Below are 16,801 nucleotides of genomic sequence, written 5' to 3'. Positions count from 1 at the left end.
CCATAAAATATGTACTTTATGAAATCCACTCGTGCGAGTCAAATTTGTGTCCTGCACCAGCTCACATAATTATACTAGTATTGCAGTGTCCGCAGGTCCGGCAATGGCTGCACATGGCGTGGCATTGACTCACTCGATCGGATTGCAGTAAGCAGCACTGCATATTATCAGACTGAACTGTGTAGTCTGCATACACAACAGTCATATTGTGCTGTGTATGCAGACATGGCACGATGACATTCAAATCACACCAGATAAAAACCACCCCGGTGTGCTCAATCTCTGGTCAGCTACAGCTAGCTGATCCTCCCTTGTTAGTTCTCGTCAGTAGAGCTGACAGAGACTGGCTGAACCAATCGCAACCAAGTCCAGTGAAAAACGAAGCACTTTGAAACCAGCTCACAGTGTCAAAGTCAGAGTGCTCTACCTGCGAGAAACATTGCGAGCTTATAGCTTAGCTAAAGTAACATACCACTTGAAGCCTGTGCCCTGGGCGCAATAACACGAAAAGTGTAGGAACTATGAAGTGAATACTAGCAAATGTGAGTAAGTGTGCTTGGGTGCTACTACCGTTCAGTGTGTCCGGGCACTACTCACGTATTGTGATCTTCAAGCAACTTGCTGTACCTTCCGGGCAACTTCAGACTTGCCCTGCCATGTGCACAGCAAACACAGCAGATAACAGACAAAACATTGGACCAACAGTATGACCAAATAAAGATTTAAAAGCAGAGGGAATGAGGGGAGGGACGGTGCATGTGAGGGGGGGGGGATCAAGGGAGGGAGAGATAGATGGGCAGGGGACACAGGTGGGCAGGCATGATAGGATGAGGGCAGAGAAGAGAGAGAGAGAGAGAGAGAGAGAGAGAGAGTGAGGAGAGAGAGAGAGAGAGAGGGAGAGAGAGAGAGAGAGAGAGAGAGAGAGAGAGAGAGAGAGAGAGAGAGAGAGAGAGAGAGAGAGAGAGAGAGAGAGCGCGCGAGAAAGAGAGAGACAGAGACAAAGAGACAGAGAGACAGAGAGAGACAGAGAGAGACAGAGAGAGACAGAGAGGGAGACAGAGAGAGAGAGAGAGAGACAGAGAGAAGAGGGAGGGAGAGAGAAAGAGAGAATGGAGCGACAAACGTAAAATAGAGATGGGAGATGGTAGTACGGGAGTTGAGAGAGGGAATGTGATGACAAATCATCATACATCTGGACCAGACTAACTAGTTACTACCCCATGCGATCACTTTCGTACCTTACCCATCTCTATGTAACAAGAACTTCTCGTCATCACTGTCATGTGTGCTCCTGGCACAGTCATCATCATCATCCACGTTTTCGCTGGGTAGTGTCTTGGATGGAAGCACCTGGTGAGACTGGTCTGGACCTGCAGGTGACGCACTCCCTACAGCTATACTGTGCGGCGACGTGTTCACAGATGCAGAGCCTGGGCCACCAACGTCAGGTCCAGCACTGTCAGATTGCCGTCTTGCCACTGGGTCGGATTTCTTCGCTCTTGGGCCGTCTTTGGGCACGTGGGCACGCGCGACGCCAGGGCTATAGCTGCGCCGTCGCTCCTTTGCACCCGGCTTGGGTTTCTGACCGGGTTGCTCTCTCTGCTTTCTTGTGTCCGGATGCACTGGAGGACGTCTGAATGTAGCGCTATGGCTGGAACCAGAATCAGCTGAAAGTGAACAAAATGAAAGATGGATAAACGTGGTGGGGAAGGGGGTGTGGGAGGAGTGAGTGATCAGCATACATGTACATTAAAAAAAATGAGTGTAGTATTTGGCAGGTGCCTGCACAAGGAACGAAAGCAACCGCAATGGATTTTTTATGAGCTCCCATACTCCAAACACCTTGTGATACTTATGATGAAAAGAGGAGTGTCATGAGCGACCGCTATTACAAATTCATGATGTTTTCTGGCAGCCTACTCTGCCACAACATGCATCGCATACTCAGATCTGCGGAACAAAAAATTACCTTTCAACAATGATTGACGATTGGTCAAAAATTGGGTTGTTTCCATGGTTTCACCTAGGCCAAAGCTACAACGTCAGTAAGTATTGTTGCAAAGAAGGGCCCACGAGCGGGATTCGAGCCCAGCACCCCTGTCTTTCCGGGACAGTGCCCTACTGATTAGGCTACCGGGGATCACACACACTCATGGGTCCTTCTTGCTACAGTATCATATCAATGGGACCCCAGTGTCTGCTCTAGGATTTCAAACCAACCGGGTCCACGTGTACCTGGGCACGACTCAAGCAACAGGTCAATCCCGGGTACATTCAAGTGCGGCTATTGTATATCAGGGAGTCGTGGGAGAAGTGGGAATCTTAGGGCTCCCTGATTGAGGCCCACCCGGGTTCTTTTACCAAGCGGGTCCAAGTACCCCCCCCCCCTGGGTCGCTGACCCGGCTGACCCGACACTGGAGCAGACACAGGACCGTCACCTCTAAAACATCATGCACAATACAGAAATGCAATTTGGTTGCAATCTGGATCGTGAGCGTGGCCGTAGTAAGTCTCGTGCACGCAATCTACACACAACACAGAGGAGCAACACAGAGGAGCAACACAGAGGAGCAACACAGAGACACACAGAGACACACAGAGGAGCAACACTTACCCTTGCTTGCTGCAGTCTGCTTTGGTCTGGCAGCTGTGCTGGTGCTACTGCTGGTACTGGTGGTGGAGGCGGAGGTCGTGGAGTGGGATGACTGGCTGGGCGGTTGCTTCCATACACGCCTTGCCTTTGCGAGTACCTCAGCAAGCAGAGCCTCGTCCGCCGACGCAGCCGCTGAATCTGCGGCCGGCGTGGCAGAGACTGATACGGGTGCTGTGGCATCGGTGCGTGGTTCACTAGGCCGCTGGGTTTGCACCTGCGCAGGGAACTGATCAGGCTTGTTGATGCCGTGTGCGCTGTCCACACTGCGGTGTGATGGCTGTTTGCTCAGGGCAGGGGCAGACATTACACCTTTTGCTATTGCTGTTGCTGCTAGCTGTCTTTCTCTCGGTAGCCTGGGCCAGGGCTTGTGGAGGATTCGTGCCAACTCATCACACTCAAACTCCAGTCTGGACTTTCGCAGCTCGCACACGGCAAGCAGTTCATCCAGGTACTTCTGCAGGCTGTACGGAGTGAACATGTAGATGAAAACCAACACAGTACTAAGATGGAGAACGTGAAAACATCCAGAAGGGTGCTTACTTTGCGAACTCAACCGAAACCCAGGGGTGCGGGGGGGGGGGAGAAGAGTTCCTGTTACGCCTGCATGTACAGAAATCTGGTCAGTATCACTACTCTGACCCGGGGATCTCTGCGCACGCAGCTAACTGCACGTATTCCTACAGTGACTAGTCAGTATACCATACCTCCAGAGGCCATACAAAATCTATACTAAGTCTTTTTAGTCTGGAAACTGAAAAAAAGCACCGCTCCCCGGACAATGTACGGTGCTCTGGGGAATTCATCCCTCATCAGTTGAGCAGGGAGTGTTTTTTTTTCTACAAAGCCCACATTATCTCCAGACGCTGGGGTGGATAATAGAGTGTGCGCAGCTGGGTACGATCAAAACACCAAAACGAACGGGAAATTATTATACTATGGTCAGAATTCTCTTCAAGCGATGACAATAGAAATAAGCGATGACAATAGAAATAGCGGCGGAAATCCAGCAGCAGCATGTACTATCAGCACCTACACCAAAATACCCCAAATATTCAATATGACCCCACAACAAATTACATGCACACGCACATACAATCATGTTCACAATCAAAAATCAATGTCAGCCAATGCAGAATATGCTTATATTCTCAGACCCGCAGCTTGGCAACTATGCCAAAAAGTGAGGATCATCTTAATTAAGTTTAAGTGAGATACAATACACAATATCCACTGTGGACACACACACACACACATGCATACACACACATACACACATACATGCATACACACACCACACACACACCACACAGACAAACACACACACACACACACACACACACACACATACACACATACACACACATACACACATACACACACATACACGCAACACACACATGTCCACAGCCCACTGGATGTGCATATCAATCTCACATTATACTGACCATGCAACACTACACAAGAAGCAAGAAAGAAAGTGATGACTAAAATCTGATGGATGATCCCTAAGGTAGAAGAAGATCAGTAAGTTTGCCGATCATCTCCGATATGGCCTATCCTTAACTATGCTCCAGTGTCATGGATTACGGAACTCCATCACAAACTTCCTGTCGACCATTGCGCGCATCTCCACGGCGATCTCTGCACACTCGACACTCATCGTATCCTTGGCAACCTCGTCGGGTGGACCGAACAAGGTGAGGCGGCGTAGACCATTCTGAAAGTCGCGAATGAGCAGCACCAGCACCATGAGTACGTCCGGCGTGGGACAGGGGATGGCTAGACGCGGTACGCAGCGCTCCGACGTCGTGTAGTGGTTGAGTATGATGTGCAGGACTCGCTGATTGTCGGGTTCCTGCGTCGGCGTCATGATCAACTCCTTAAGGCTGCCGTTCTTAAGTGCCGCGTTCACTACACGCAGCAGAAGATTAGGACACTTGGGCAGCTGCACGAAGGAGATACGGGGATTCCCCTCGAGCCAGTCAACAAGCGGCTGCATTGCCGACACAGGCAGTGTGCCTTGGACCTGGCTGTTTTGCAAGTTAAGGTAGACGGAATAGGTGCTGTCCAAATTGCTGATACGGACAATGGCGCGCGTCATTGACTCCGTCATCCAGCCGTGAGGCAGGAAGAAGATTAGCTTGCAGGAGTGGAAGACAAAGCGGATAGCAACCAGTTTTGTGCAGGTACTGCAGCAGGGAGAACCGAAAGTGCTCAGAACCGACTGGAGAACGTTCAGGCAGGCCTCGTCGCGGTTAAAGTCGCGCTCCACGTTCACGACCACCTCGTGAAATATAAACTCCGTCTCCCCGCCGGACTGTAAGTCGGCAACAATATCCTGACATACGCTAGATGCCGTTTGAAACACCGACCTGGACGAATCCTTGCTCATTATCTCTTGATCTTCCTTGCCCGGAACTATCACAGCCATGACTTGACCATTGCGAGCAGAACTAGGTACAGAACTACTGACAGCTCCCAGCCTTGGTGGTGCACGTGAGGCGCTGGCACTGTTGATTACGCGCTCTATCTCCTTTTTCGCCTGCCGGGCCAATGCACCATCGCCGTTCGTGTCGTTGAGGGCGTCCTCCTCGACGACCAGGTGAATGCTCTGCGTCATGTGCCAGTTACACGTGCGACACTGCTCTTCACCGTTGTTGCCAGCAGCAGCCGTCCATGCTGTCTCTGCATCATCCTTGCCCTCCTCTAGCCCAGCATAGTCATCCATACCATCCAATGTGGGGAAACTATCTAGTCCCAGATCAGCAGCAGAGGTGAAGAGCACGTCGGATGTTGATTCCGAATGACGACGGTTCAACTTGCAAACGAACGGCTGGCCAGACCGGTTCGTGAAGAGGTCGCGGACATGCTTGCGGTTCAGAGGCATTTGGCCTAAGCAGCCAAGGTATTGGGCCATTGTGCTTCAGTGCAGAGTGGTTCACTCACAGTGTTGGGGAGATACAGCACACTATTCTCCAATGGTGGAACACTACAAACTGAAACAGGTTGGTCAGACACTGTATGCAGACACTAGCACGAGATAGCGAGGCAGTTCTGTGGACCAGTCGACGTTAGCACTCAGAGTTGCAAACCAGAATGTGCACTGAGTGTCAGACTTGCATTGATGCAGACTCGGTGGGGAGATACTGCTCAACAGTAGTCAGCATAGGAACAATAGAGGCTATCTCTACAAATGCTCAGAATGTGTCGAAGGGGAAAGTGAGCCAAAGTCAGAGTATACGTTTGATATGAATCAGTCATGCCAGCAATGCCAGTACTTGTAGTGGTGTACTGTTGCGCCAATGTTAGCTCCCTCCCTCCATTTTAGCTCATTTTCTTCCTGTTAAGGTTGCGCTTGTGTGTCTTTTGCCCGTACAAAAGGCTTGGGTACAATGGGAAAAAAGATGTTGCGCACAAAGTGACTGAGGAATGCTTAGTGGCGAGTGACGCCTGTATCCAGTAATAGAGTTGCACCCCTGTGGTGAGATTCAAAGTGCTAAAATTATGACTTTGAAACCACACAAGTCAGCTATGGCACAAGGCTACCTATAGTCTTCCTGTTCCTCCAAGGTCGACTGTCATTCACCAATCTTCAGATAACGATACTAGTGGCACGTGTCCAGGGTTATAACACAGGACTGATAGGAATAGATGTGGCAATTATGCGCAGCAAATAGAGGCGCCATGCCTGTACGGTACGTTGAGACAACACATCCATATTGCGGCGTTATTATTCTCGCCTCTCACCATACACACCAAAATTGATCGTGCTCGCGCTAATCTTCGCAGTGATGCATGCATTTCACTGGAACTTAATATACCCTTGGTTTAGCTACAAGTGACGCCCATGTCAACGGTGAGCAATGCACACGCTCCTCTATCCGCACTAGTTTTCTAGTGAAAAAAGAAGAACCAAATGTTTACAAATTATCCTTTGTTTGTGTCCAACACTAACCAATTATTATAAGCAAGCAACTGGATAACTAATTACTTGTAAACATTTGGTCCTTTCTTTCTTCACTTTAATCCTTGGCTCTCAATCCGAGTCGTATTCTATTTGTATTCTTTTCTACTGCATTTTATTATTCTAGCAGGCGGCAATCCCAACAGACACTGAGGTCTTCTCACAGGATGCACAGGGTATGCAGTGAGTTCATGGCGAAATGAACTGGGACGTTCGTAGCACGGAGGGGTTCTGGGGGCGTGCGTGCACCGGTCTGCACTGAAAGGATGCGATAGATTTGTACCCAGCTCAGCTACGCCCAATGGGTATAGCATGTAACTGCTTAGTAGCGCACTGTTGCTACACAGGATCCATGCTCAGCACTCTGTGTTGAGTGTCCTCAGTTGCATGTATGGAGCATGGGCATAAAATACACCTTTTTGCACACACACACACACACACACACACACACACACACACACACACACACACACACACACACACACACACACACACACACACACACACCCGCCAGTCATGTGGCAATCAGTACTGGCCAAAGAAATCCAACCTCATCATTAGGACTGGGTAATGCGCAGATTGGCCCTTAGCCCTACACACTGTTCTGTGCACTTGAACGTGGCGCGACCACATTCATGAGGTCGAATTTCTCTGCCCAGAGCTGTAGTTTTGTAACGGATTGCACAAAATTAACTTTAATGTTCATGCCCACAGTGCCAACGCCATTATGAATAGCTGGCACAATGGCACACTTGAATGTTTCATGACATACTCAATCTGCGGACAGAACTGTTTCGTCCTTTGTTGACTCATCAGCGCTGCACAGAGAAAATGAGGCCGAACCTGACAGCAATGAAAAATACATTTTCCAAAGCCAGATTTTCATGACATAAAATTAAATGTTCTCCCAGGCTAACGGGCGAGCATTGCACAACGTCAGAACTATAGCAGATCTACGATGCTCTCACCATCTCAATCCATCATCAGCATGTGCAGCGTGCAACTCCTGATCCTGTTGTTGTTTCGGCACGGCGCTGCGATCGCTGGCCATGCTGGGCAAGTCGTCCAACACTACTCTTCGAATTACTGGACAATACTGGAATGATGTTGCCTATACTAGGCTATACCCTTTGGCTGCGCTGACTGCACTGTGCTGCGTCAATGGCTCTAATTCGAAATTACCGCCAGAAATACTCGACAGCAAAATTTATTGTGCTGTGAAAGGTATCTGGCCGGATTGTTCGGCTAGATCATAGGGGGGATGTTATCCCTTGGCGACACTACCAGCGCTAGAGCTGCAGGTCATGGCAGTGTCATGACAGCTTCATTGAGAACGAACTCAGCAACAAGAACAAGCAGAAGCACAGTGCAATGCAATGTATTCAATCATTAATTTTCATAAAAATAATTGGAGAACAGAAAAATGTTACGGCGCATCGATTCGATTGTGAATCCCGTCCAGTTTGGATGGCAAAGGCAATCCCTCACGTGCGCACGTGCTTGGGCCTAGCCTGGCCCTGGCCTGGGTGTCACTCGCCTTTCCGTAGGCTTTCGTGCTAGACTGTGGCCTTTTGAGTTTTCTAGGCCGCTTTTTTACGATTCTAGAACTACGGTACGGGTAACTTTTATGTCGGTAGCTTCGCATTATAATACGTGTGGAGGAATGGAGGAGGAGCATAGCCAAAGCCACTGCAGACTGCAGAGACAAAATCTACACACGAAAGCATCAATGCATAACTCCCAGGTAGTACGTGTATTTATCACTCCCTTAGTATTGACTCACATAGATTTTTGCCATACCTAAGCAGTCAAATATTCCTGCATATTTCACTCCTAAGGGCTATATTGACTGCTTATAATTATTTGACTGCTTAGGGTTGCGCAGTTGAACGGTGCCTAGTGCAGCATTGTCACTGCATGAGTAGGTGGTGGCGCAACGCTTGTGCAATCATAAAACCGGGATTCATGAGGTTATGGTTTTGGAATTTGAAATACGGACTGTTTGTCGTAATAAATCTAATATTGACTTCGTACTTGGTCAGTATAGGAAATAAAAACCTCGTAAAAGACCTCGGCTTCGCCTCGGTCTTTTACTCGGCTTTTATTTCCTATATTGACCTCGTACTCAGTCAATGTTAGATACGTACAGTGAGTATTCATGCCATAGTGTGTCCTAGGTAACATACTTAGTAATAGAAACTACGGTTCTCGTGATACTCGGCTGGATGCGGAGTTTTCCGCTTCCGCGCAGGAACACCACCACCCTCTATGGATCAAGGCACAGAAATAATGGAAAACTGCCTTCCAAATGACAATCATGTGAATGCCATGGCCTTTTCACAGCATTCGAGAAAACAATATCAACAATTATCACTCTTCTATATCGACCTCCACTAATTCTCGTGATCCTTGACTGGTCCTATATTACCCATATCGCCGCAATATCGACCGCTTATATCGACCGCTTGTATCGACCACTTAGGCATTGTAATCTTTCGACTTTGGAGGGACTTAGAATTTTTCTCTCCACTTCAAAAAGAAAAATTGAAAGAAAGAAGACAACAGAAGAGAACAAGCAGGATTTGAACTCACAACAGTATGAATCTCAAGCAACCGCTCATACCACCCAAGCCACTGTGCTGCAGATGCTGAACTCTGTTGTTCTTACAATCTTGTACCCAAAATAGGCAACATCCTATGTACACTATAGTACAAATGCTATACTAAATTTGTTAAAATAGCTCCTAAAGTTTCAAATTTTGGGGTTATGGCAAAGGAATCGTGATAAATAGGATATTGACCTCGACTTCGGTCTATATGGGAAATATAGGCCTCGTAAAAGACCTCGGCGGACCTCGGTCTTTTACTCGGCCTATATTTCCCATATAGACCTCGTCTTGGTCAATATCCTATACATATCTCGGCCTGGGTTCAACATCAGCAGCGATAAGAAACAACCAAAATAGCAGCGTCTCAGAGGTTGCATTAGTAGCCCTTGGCGGATTATGCTGGCATAATTTCTGGCAAAATCTTCGGATTTTGTCTAAACATTATGCCCTGGCATAAAGGGACTACTGAGACCAGACGGTCGGCAATAGTCATGCTCCAGGCATATTAATTTCAGGCATGTTACAGGAAATAACCTGGTGAATGTCACCCCTTATAAGCTGTGCTGTCATGGTGCCAGAGTCGTTGTAACGTTGCAAAGTGCAACCAGCGTGTGCGGGGACAATATACATTGTAGCACCATCATTGGCATAATCAGTCCAGCATAATGCGGCATACTCACTGGCATAATCACTGGCATAATCACTGGCATAATCACTGGCATAATCACTGGCATAATCACTGGCATGATCACTGGCGTAATCACTGGCATAATGGAAAGCATAATTCAGCACTTTACCGAGCATAATAGTTCACCATACCATTAGATTGGACCGCAGCATAGCTTAGCACCACCATTGGCATAATTCCAGCATAATGTAGCATAATCACTGGCATAATTTGGGCATAATGGAAAGCATACTTCAGCAATTTACCGAGCATAATCCGCCAAGGGCTATGCATTAGCGTTTTGCAGACTACGACTGTCATGTACATGTACATCAGCTGAGAATACTATACTTCTGCAGTTATTCATAGTCAGTGAGGGAGTAACAAAAGAGAAACATCGGAAGACAAATTGAAAGAAGAAAAAGGAAATACGAAGACAAGAAGAAGAACAAAATTATGCAGTGATGGTACAAATGCACAATGTTGCACTGAGTAAGCTAATCACAGCATGCCCTGAGATTGTGGTGCAAAGAATGGAAGTGATGCCCAACATGTCCCAGACTAGAGAAACAAAGAAGACTCCACAACAACATTCATACGAATAATAACTAGTGAGCCAGTCATCCGCACGCCAGCTACACCACAAAAGCTACAGAACGTAGTTCAATATTCCCGTAGCTATGCAAAAGACGTTTTTTTTTTTTAAATGAAAGTGCACATGCCTACATATAGAATGGAAGAGAAAAACAACAACAACATCAAGAGAACATAGGGGACTACAATGGGCGTGTAGGTGCTATTGAGCTGTGCCGGTGAGGTGAAGTGCGCTCCCCCGACCAATGGTCTCGGGATCAAGGCGCACATCACGCACCATGGGGGAAAGGGAGAGAAGAAAGACTGTGTGTGAAGAGTGAGAACCTGAGAGCCAGACAATGATGGAGAAAGAGAGAGAGAGAGAGAGAGAGAGAGAGAGAGAGAGAGAGAGAGAGAGAGAGAGAGAGAGAGAGAGAGAGAGAGAGAGAGAGAGAGAGAGAGAGAGAGAGAGAGAGAGAGAGAGAGAGAGAGAGAGAGAGAGAGAGAGAGAGAGAGAGAGAGAGAGGAAGAGAGGGGGGGGAGCGGGGGCGGGTGAGTGAGGGTGAGTGCCAGATTGGTTCAGGAAACTATGGCAATGGACCAACAGCTGCGTTGCTTTCAGTGGGGGGGGGGGGGCAATACGGAGAAGTTAGATCTGAGCTGCTGCCACGCAGAGTAGTGTGCAGGCACTGGATCAGCGAGAAAGGGGCCACGAAAAGCAGTAAAAAGGAAAGAAGAGAAGAAATAAACATTAACGCAAAACATTCTGCACTGAGGTGATTCGAGAGGTCTAGGGAGCAAGGTACAGTTCAGTGGGGTGAAGGCAAGGTGATTGTTGTGGGACTGGAGAATGGAACATCGTCAAATTTAGCCATGGAATGCTGTCGCCCACAACCAATCTTGGCGCATCAGGTGCTGACAAATGCGAGACTTGAAGGCCTGCATTCCCTTCGATGCCGGAGGCTCCGGGATGGCTTGCTCAGGAATGTCGTTCCATGCCGCAATGAGGGTGTAGGGGAATGACCTCAGTAGGTAGTTCGGTGCTGTCCGAGCAAGTGGCCATTGCAACTGGAAAGGGTGGCGAGAAGCTAGTTGTCGGCGGGTTCTTGGAGTAGGCGCATGCGCCGACGGTGGTGGGAGGAGGGCTGTCAGCTGGGGTGGACCCTTAATGTAGTGCAACTTGTACACATATTCAAGCCCTGAGACTGCCCTCCTGAGCTGCAGGCTCTGAAGGATCGTGCCAGGTCCGATGATGCGCATTGCCTTCTCCTGCACCCTGTCATAGCGTGCTAGGTGGGATTGGGCTGCACACATGGTGGCTAGGGGAGCGTACTCCAGGATGGGCCGAATGAACCCCTTATACACGGCAAGGCGGCCCTCATGACCCAGAAGCCAAGCGGCACGGCGCAAGAATCCCAGGCGCTGGCTGGCCTTGACAGCGACAGCATGAATATGGCGCTGGAACCCAAGCTTAGAGTCGAATGTAACTCCAAGCAGCTTTAGGTGGTCCGAGTCCGGAATAATCTCGCCGGCAAAAGTGGTTGGTGGAAAGCTTTCGAGCATTGCACAAAATCAGGCGCTGGCTCTTGGTGGGCTCGAACTGGATCCGCCATTGCTGGCCCCATGCGGCAAGATTGCTGAGGGTTGTCTGTAAGGATGCTGCCTTCTCCTGGAGGTTGTCGTTTGGTCTGATCAGGCTGTACACGGTAGTGTCATCGGCGAAAGAGCTGAGCTTTACTCCATGCGAGAGGCATTGGTCGATATCGGCAGCAAACAATATGAAGAGTGTGGGGCCCAGGACGCTGCCCTGGGGCACTCCGGCAGTGATCGGGTACTTCTTGGAAGCGTGGCCTCCAGTTACCACCTTTAGGCAGCGGTTGCTCAGGTAGTCGCGTAGCCAAGAGAGAAGAGGTCCGCCGATGCCTACTCGCTCTGCTTTGTTGAGGAGGCCGACGTGAGAGACGCGGTCAAACGCACCGGCAATATCAATTGCTACTACTGGGACACAGCCTCCCTCAGCTACAACCTGCACCCATTCGCTCTGGAGTGCTGTGAGGAGGTCAGCTGTGCCACGGCCACGTCTAAAACCAAACTGGCTGTCAGGCAGCAGGTCGTTGCGCTCCAGGAAATTGGTGACTTGTTGGTTTATAATACACTCCATGACCTTGGATAAAACGGAGAGCAGGGACACAGGCCGGTAATTGGATGGCCTAGATTGAGGTGGCTTCTTGTATACCGGGACAACGTGGGCGAGCTTCCATTGGGACGGTACAACACCGGCACGAAAGCTAACACGGAACAGTTTCGTGATGGGAGCAGCAAGTTCCTTAGAGCACTCTTTCAATACCCGACATGGAATGCTGTCAGGTCCAGATGCCTTGGATGGGACTAGCCTTGCAAGATGCCGCTGGCCTGAAGCTTCTCGGAAATGGACGTGCTCTAATGGCTCGTGGGTCGGGATGGTCACCGCAGGAAGGTCATTGATAGTCAGTTCTTGGTCACCCAAGCTGCACTTCGAGGAGAAATGCTGTGCCAGGCACTCAGCCTTCTCTGCTGAGGTGTGGAACTCCTTGCCATGGCTATCGACTAGCAAAGGAACATCAGCGGAGTTGCGTGTAGCGCCAGTGGCTTTCTTCATGTTTGTCCACCACTGTTTATCACTAAGTGACTGGCAGCTGAGTGTGTGGCGCAGTCGATTGACGCTAGACATATGGGCGCTCTGCTGTGTGTGAACAGCTCGGTTGACAGAAGCAATGAAGGAGGTCTTGAGGTCATCGCGGTGCGGGTTCTGCCTCCACTTCTTCCACTGCTTCTCCTTTGCCTCTTCAGCAATGGTGCACTCTGGAGTCCACCAGTGAGGGTCAGAGGAACGAGTGGTGAAGACTTTGGTGGGTATGTACTGGTCCATGCCTTGCAGGATGGCCGAGGTTAATCGCTCGCAATACAGAGTGGGATCGTCTGACATTATCGACTGCCAAGCGTGACCGCGGTAAAATGCCCTGAGTCTGTTCCAGTCAGCACTATCGTATTTCCACACCTTGCGGGAGGTTGTTGGATCGCGGCGGGCGGAAACTGCTTGGAAGTTGCATATCAAAACGGCATGGTCGGACCTGCCGAGGGGGGCAAGCACGTTGGTTGATACTGGGGTAGTGAAGTCGGAAAGAACTAAGTCTAACGCATTTTCACCGCGTGTTGGATGGTGTACATGCTGGTCGAGGTGGTGGGTTGCACACAACACTTCCAAAGCTTCCCCAGCCACAGTTGTCTTTGTGCTGCGAAGCCACTCCTCGTTGTGGACATTGAAATCCCCAGCCAAGATTATATTGGTGCCAAGGCGGCGAACACCCTCAAGGGCACCATCTAGGTGGTCAATCAGGGACACATCTGACTCCGCACATGACCCTGGGCGGTAGACGGCACCGATAATGACTCGGCTCTCGCATTGTGTGGAGACAGACGCCCACAGAACCTCGTGCGCTGAACATTCCAGGTGGGAGAGGTACGTGAAGGAGAGCTCGGACTTAGCCCAGATGGCGACACCACCCCCGTTCTCGTTACGGTCCTTTCGAGCAACAGTGTATCCAGGCAGTGAGATATCCGAGTCCAGAGTGCCATTTCCTAACTTAGTCTCTGTGACAATAGCGATGTCGACATCGTTCTGGGAAACTGTATGCTGCAGGTTACTCATCTTGTTTGTGATACTGAACGCATTTGTCACAAGGATCCGGAGGGATCGAGCCGGACCTGCTGATGCACTTGGTAATGCAGGTAGAGGGGTGGGAGTGTTTAGCAATGACATAGTAACAGTAGAAATTAGAATGAAAAACAAACAAAAAACGTTGTGAGTGCATAGAGAAACAATGATTGCATGGTCTACGGGCTTCCGGCTAGGGGGCTTTCTGCTTGAAAAACTTGGCAGCTTCTTTTTGTCTTGCCCGGAACGTTTGTACTCCGGTGATATGGATTGCCTCTGGCGTTTGGATGCTTTTAGAGCGCTAGCAATTAACAGCTCGGTTCGCTCGACATCAGAAGAAGGAGCAGGGGCGTCGTCGTCATTGTCATCGTCGTCCCCCTCCTCCTCAGTGCTGCTGCTGTTATTAGGGATGTCTGGTGCCTTCGACGTGGTTTCGTTGCTCATTCCGCCGGTGCCGGTGGCCCTGCTGTGTGGACTCTCTTCCTCATGGTTTTCTTTTGTGCCTCCCTGTTGTGTGGTGTCGGATGTGGAAGCACAGGGTGGGGACTTCATTGCAGCTTCTTGAACCGAAGTGCCAATGGCTGACTGGTGCTGAGTAAGTCCATGCGAGCCCACGTGTTTTTCAGGTGGGGACTTAGAAGTGGGAGCTTGCACTCCCTGCAAGGCACTAGAGTAGGTGAGTGTGCTCGGTGCAGATGTGTTCGTACCAGTTGAGTTAGAGGTGTCGTGCGCGATTTTTGTGCGAGTTCTACCTCGCTGTTCCAGCTTCGGACAGTTTCTCGCAATATGGGTGGTAGAATCGCATACTCTACAAGTGGGAGATTGACCCTCGTGAAAAACTCGAAATGTGCTCTTGCCGTCGCTGGTACGCACAAAGCTGGGGATGCGCTTGCCACTTGCCAGCTTGAAGGTTGCGAACCGTACACCAGAAGCAACGGTACGCTTTCCAACGGCCAAAGAGAGTTGGAAAGCTTGTGTCTTTGTGGGTAACCTGAACATTTGGGCTCATGCAAAATCGCACCGATTTTGGGATTTCCCCACAACTTTTTGCGTCCGCAAAAATGTTGTGCTGGACCGCATTCCTGTCACTTCGCAGTGGCTTTTCGTTGGTGCAGTTTGTATTTTGGAGTTCTATGACATTTTGGGTCTAACATGATCATGGAAGAGTGCTCTTTCGACGAGAACAGGGCTTCAACTGTAGCTTTACAGCAGGAAAGAAAATCGATGCTGGTGGTCAGAGGGAAGACGTGATTGAACGATTTATTGGCTGTTTTATGTTGGCAAGTCAAATATTCACCCTGCCGGGGCGTAGGCAGGTTAGTTTTTCTTCAGCTTCGGCCGTTTTTACCTCTGCTGCTGAACAGCTAGATCCCTGGACGTCAACTGCCGGCCAAGCATGTCATTGTTACGTACGGCCGGCCTGCTGCGAGTGTTCATCCAAATAATAGTGTGATCTACAGCGGGGCTGCCAAGTTTGTCCATTGATGCTGTCCAGCCAACTTTGTTGCTGCGTTTTATCAGCCAAATCCAGTGTCATCTGCTGCGAATATGCCAAATTTGGCCATTGCTACTACTTCTAGTCCGTCACATACAGTATTATCTGCGGAGAATCTGCCAAATGATTCGTCCAGTGCAGCTGGTCAGCCAACCATTGTGGCATCTGCTGCAGGCCTGGTGAATGTTGCTGTTTGTCAGTCAACATGTAAAACCATCGACCATGTATAAGTAATCACTCGTACATTGTTCACAATGCAGTATGTTGCTGGGCACCCATATTCGCCCTTCACAGCCAGTCAGCCACTAATTTTCCTGCTGGTGGTCATCCGTATATGCCAGCTTTGTCGGTCGGTCGGTACCCGTATGTCGCGTATTGCATTCAGTTGCGCATGTTGCCAGCTGCAACTAGCCAGCGAGTTATCTCACATCACGGTAATAATGGACGTACCTCACAGTGCTGCCCCTGCATGGGCTCTTTGGCCGCGTGAATGAGTGGAGAGATTTTCACACAAAATTCCAAAATTCCGGGGTTCCAGTAAGTAGCGGCAACACCCCGACCGCTCAGCAAGCAACTTCTGCACAAGCAGAAAGATGTTCGAGCGTAGTGTGAGAGCCGGCGTCAATCTAAGTCTGGAGGCCGTGGAGAATGATCAAACCATGATGGCAGAGATGCTGCAATATTTGAGTGGCGCGGAAGTGGATGGATTTGATGTGGCCGCCTCCTATTCTCAGTAGCGGTATTGCAGCAGAGGAGGCTAGCCGAGTTCTTGGCAGCCACCAAGAAAAAGCTGGAATCGCCCACAGCGGCAATCTGACAAGTGAGATGCTTTACAGCCACACCTGTGCCGAGGGCATATAAATCCCCTCAGATACCACCTGGGCTGAATTATCCATCAGGCAAGTGTACATGATGATAAACAATGTCTGTTTTGGGCTTAAGGTATTCATTTTGCATTGAATGAGTGGTCAGGCCATGCAACGAGCTTCTTACAAGCGGATGAGTATAATGTAGGGGCCTGGTAGGTCATGCAATTTGTGTGCAAGGGATGTATTTACTCATAATTCTCGGTGCTTTGCCGCTAAACCAGTGATGAAACATCACTATGATCCATGGACATGAAAAACAGAATCCATTATAAGGTA

The 16,801-nt window shown here is 49.4% G+C and overlaps 1 protein-coding gene across 1 annotated transcript in view; it reads right to left on the bottom strand.

Annotated features, from left to right (window-relative positions):
• Nucleotides 1-8,003, bottom strand: part of LOC135811335 (nucleolar protein dao-5-like) — a 41,328-nt gene extending 33,325 nt beyond the window's left edge. Inside the window, exons 1-4 of the mRNA XM_065324563.1 lie at nt 7,587-8,003; nt 2,616-3,115; nt 1,244-1,667; nt 598-651 (exon numbers count right to left, since the gene is read on the bottom strand). Coding sequence (XP_065180635.1) covers nt 598-651; nt 1,244-1,667; nt 2,616-3,115; nt 7,587-7,669 — 1,061 coding nt within the window. The 5' untranslated portion in view covers nt 7,670-8,003. The remainder of the gene's footprint in view (nt 1-597; nt 652-1,243; nt 1,668-2,615; nt 3,116-7,586) is intronic.
• Between the last annotated feature and the right edge of the window lie 8,798 nt (nt 8,004-16,801).

Source organism: Sycon ciliatum, chromosome 3 (genome assembly GCF_964019385.1).
Source record: "Sycon ciliatum chromosome 3, ocSycCili1.1, whole genome shotgun sequence".
Classification (NCBI taxonomy): Eukaryota; Metazoa; Porifera; class Calcarea; order Leucosolenida; family Sycettidae; genus Sycon; species Sycon ciliatum.
Note: the sequence above shows the minus strand (reverse complement) of the source record. Positions and strands in the feature narration are given on the sequence as shown.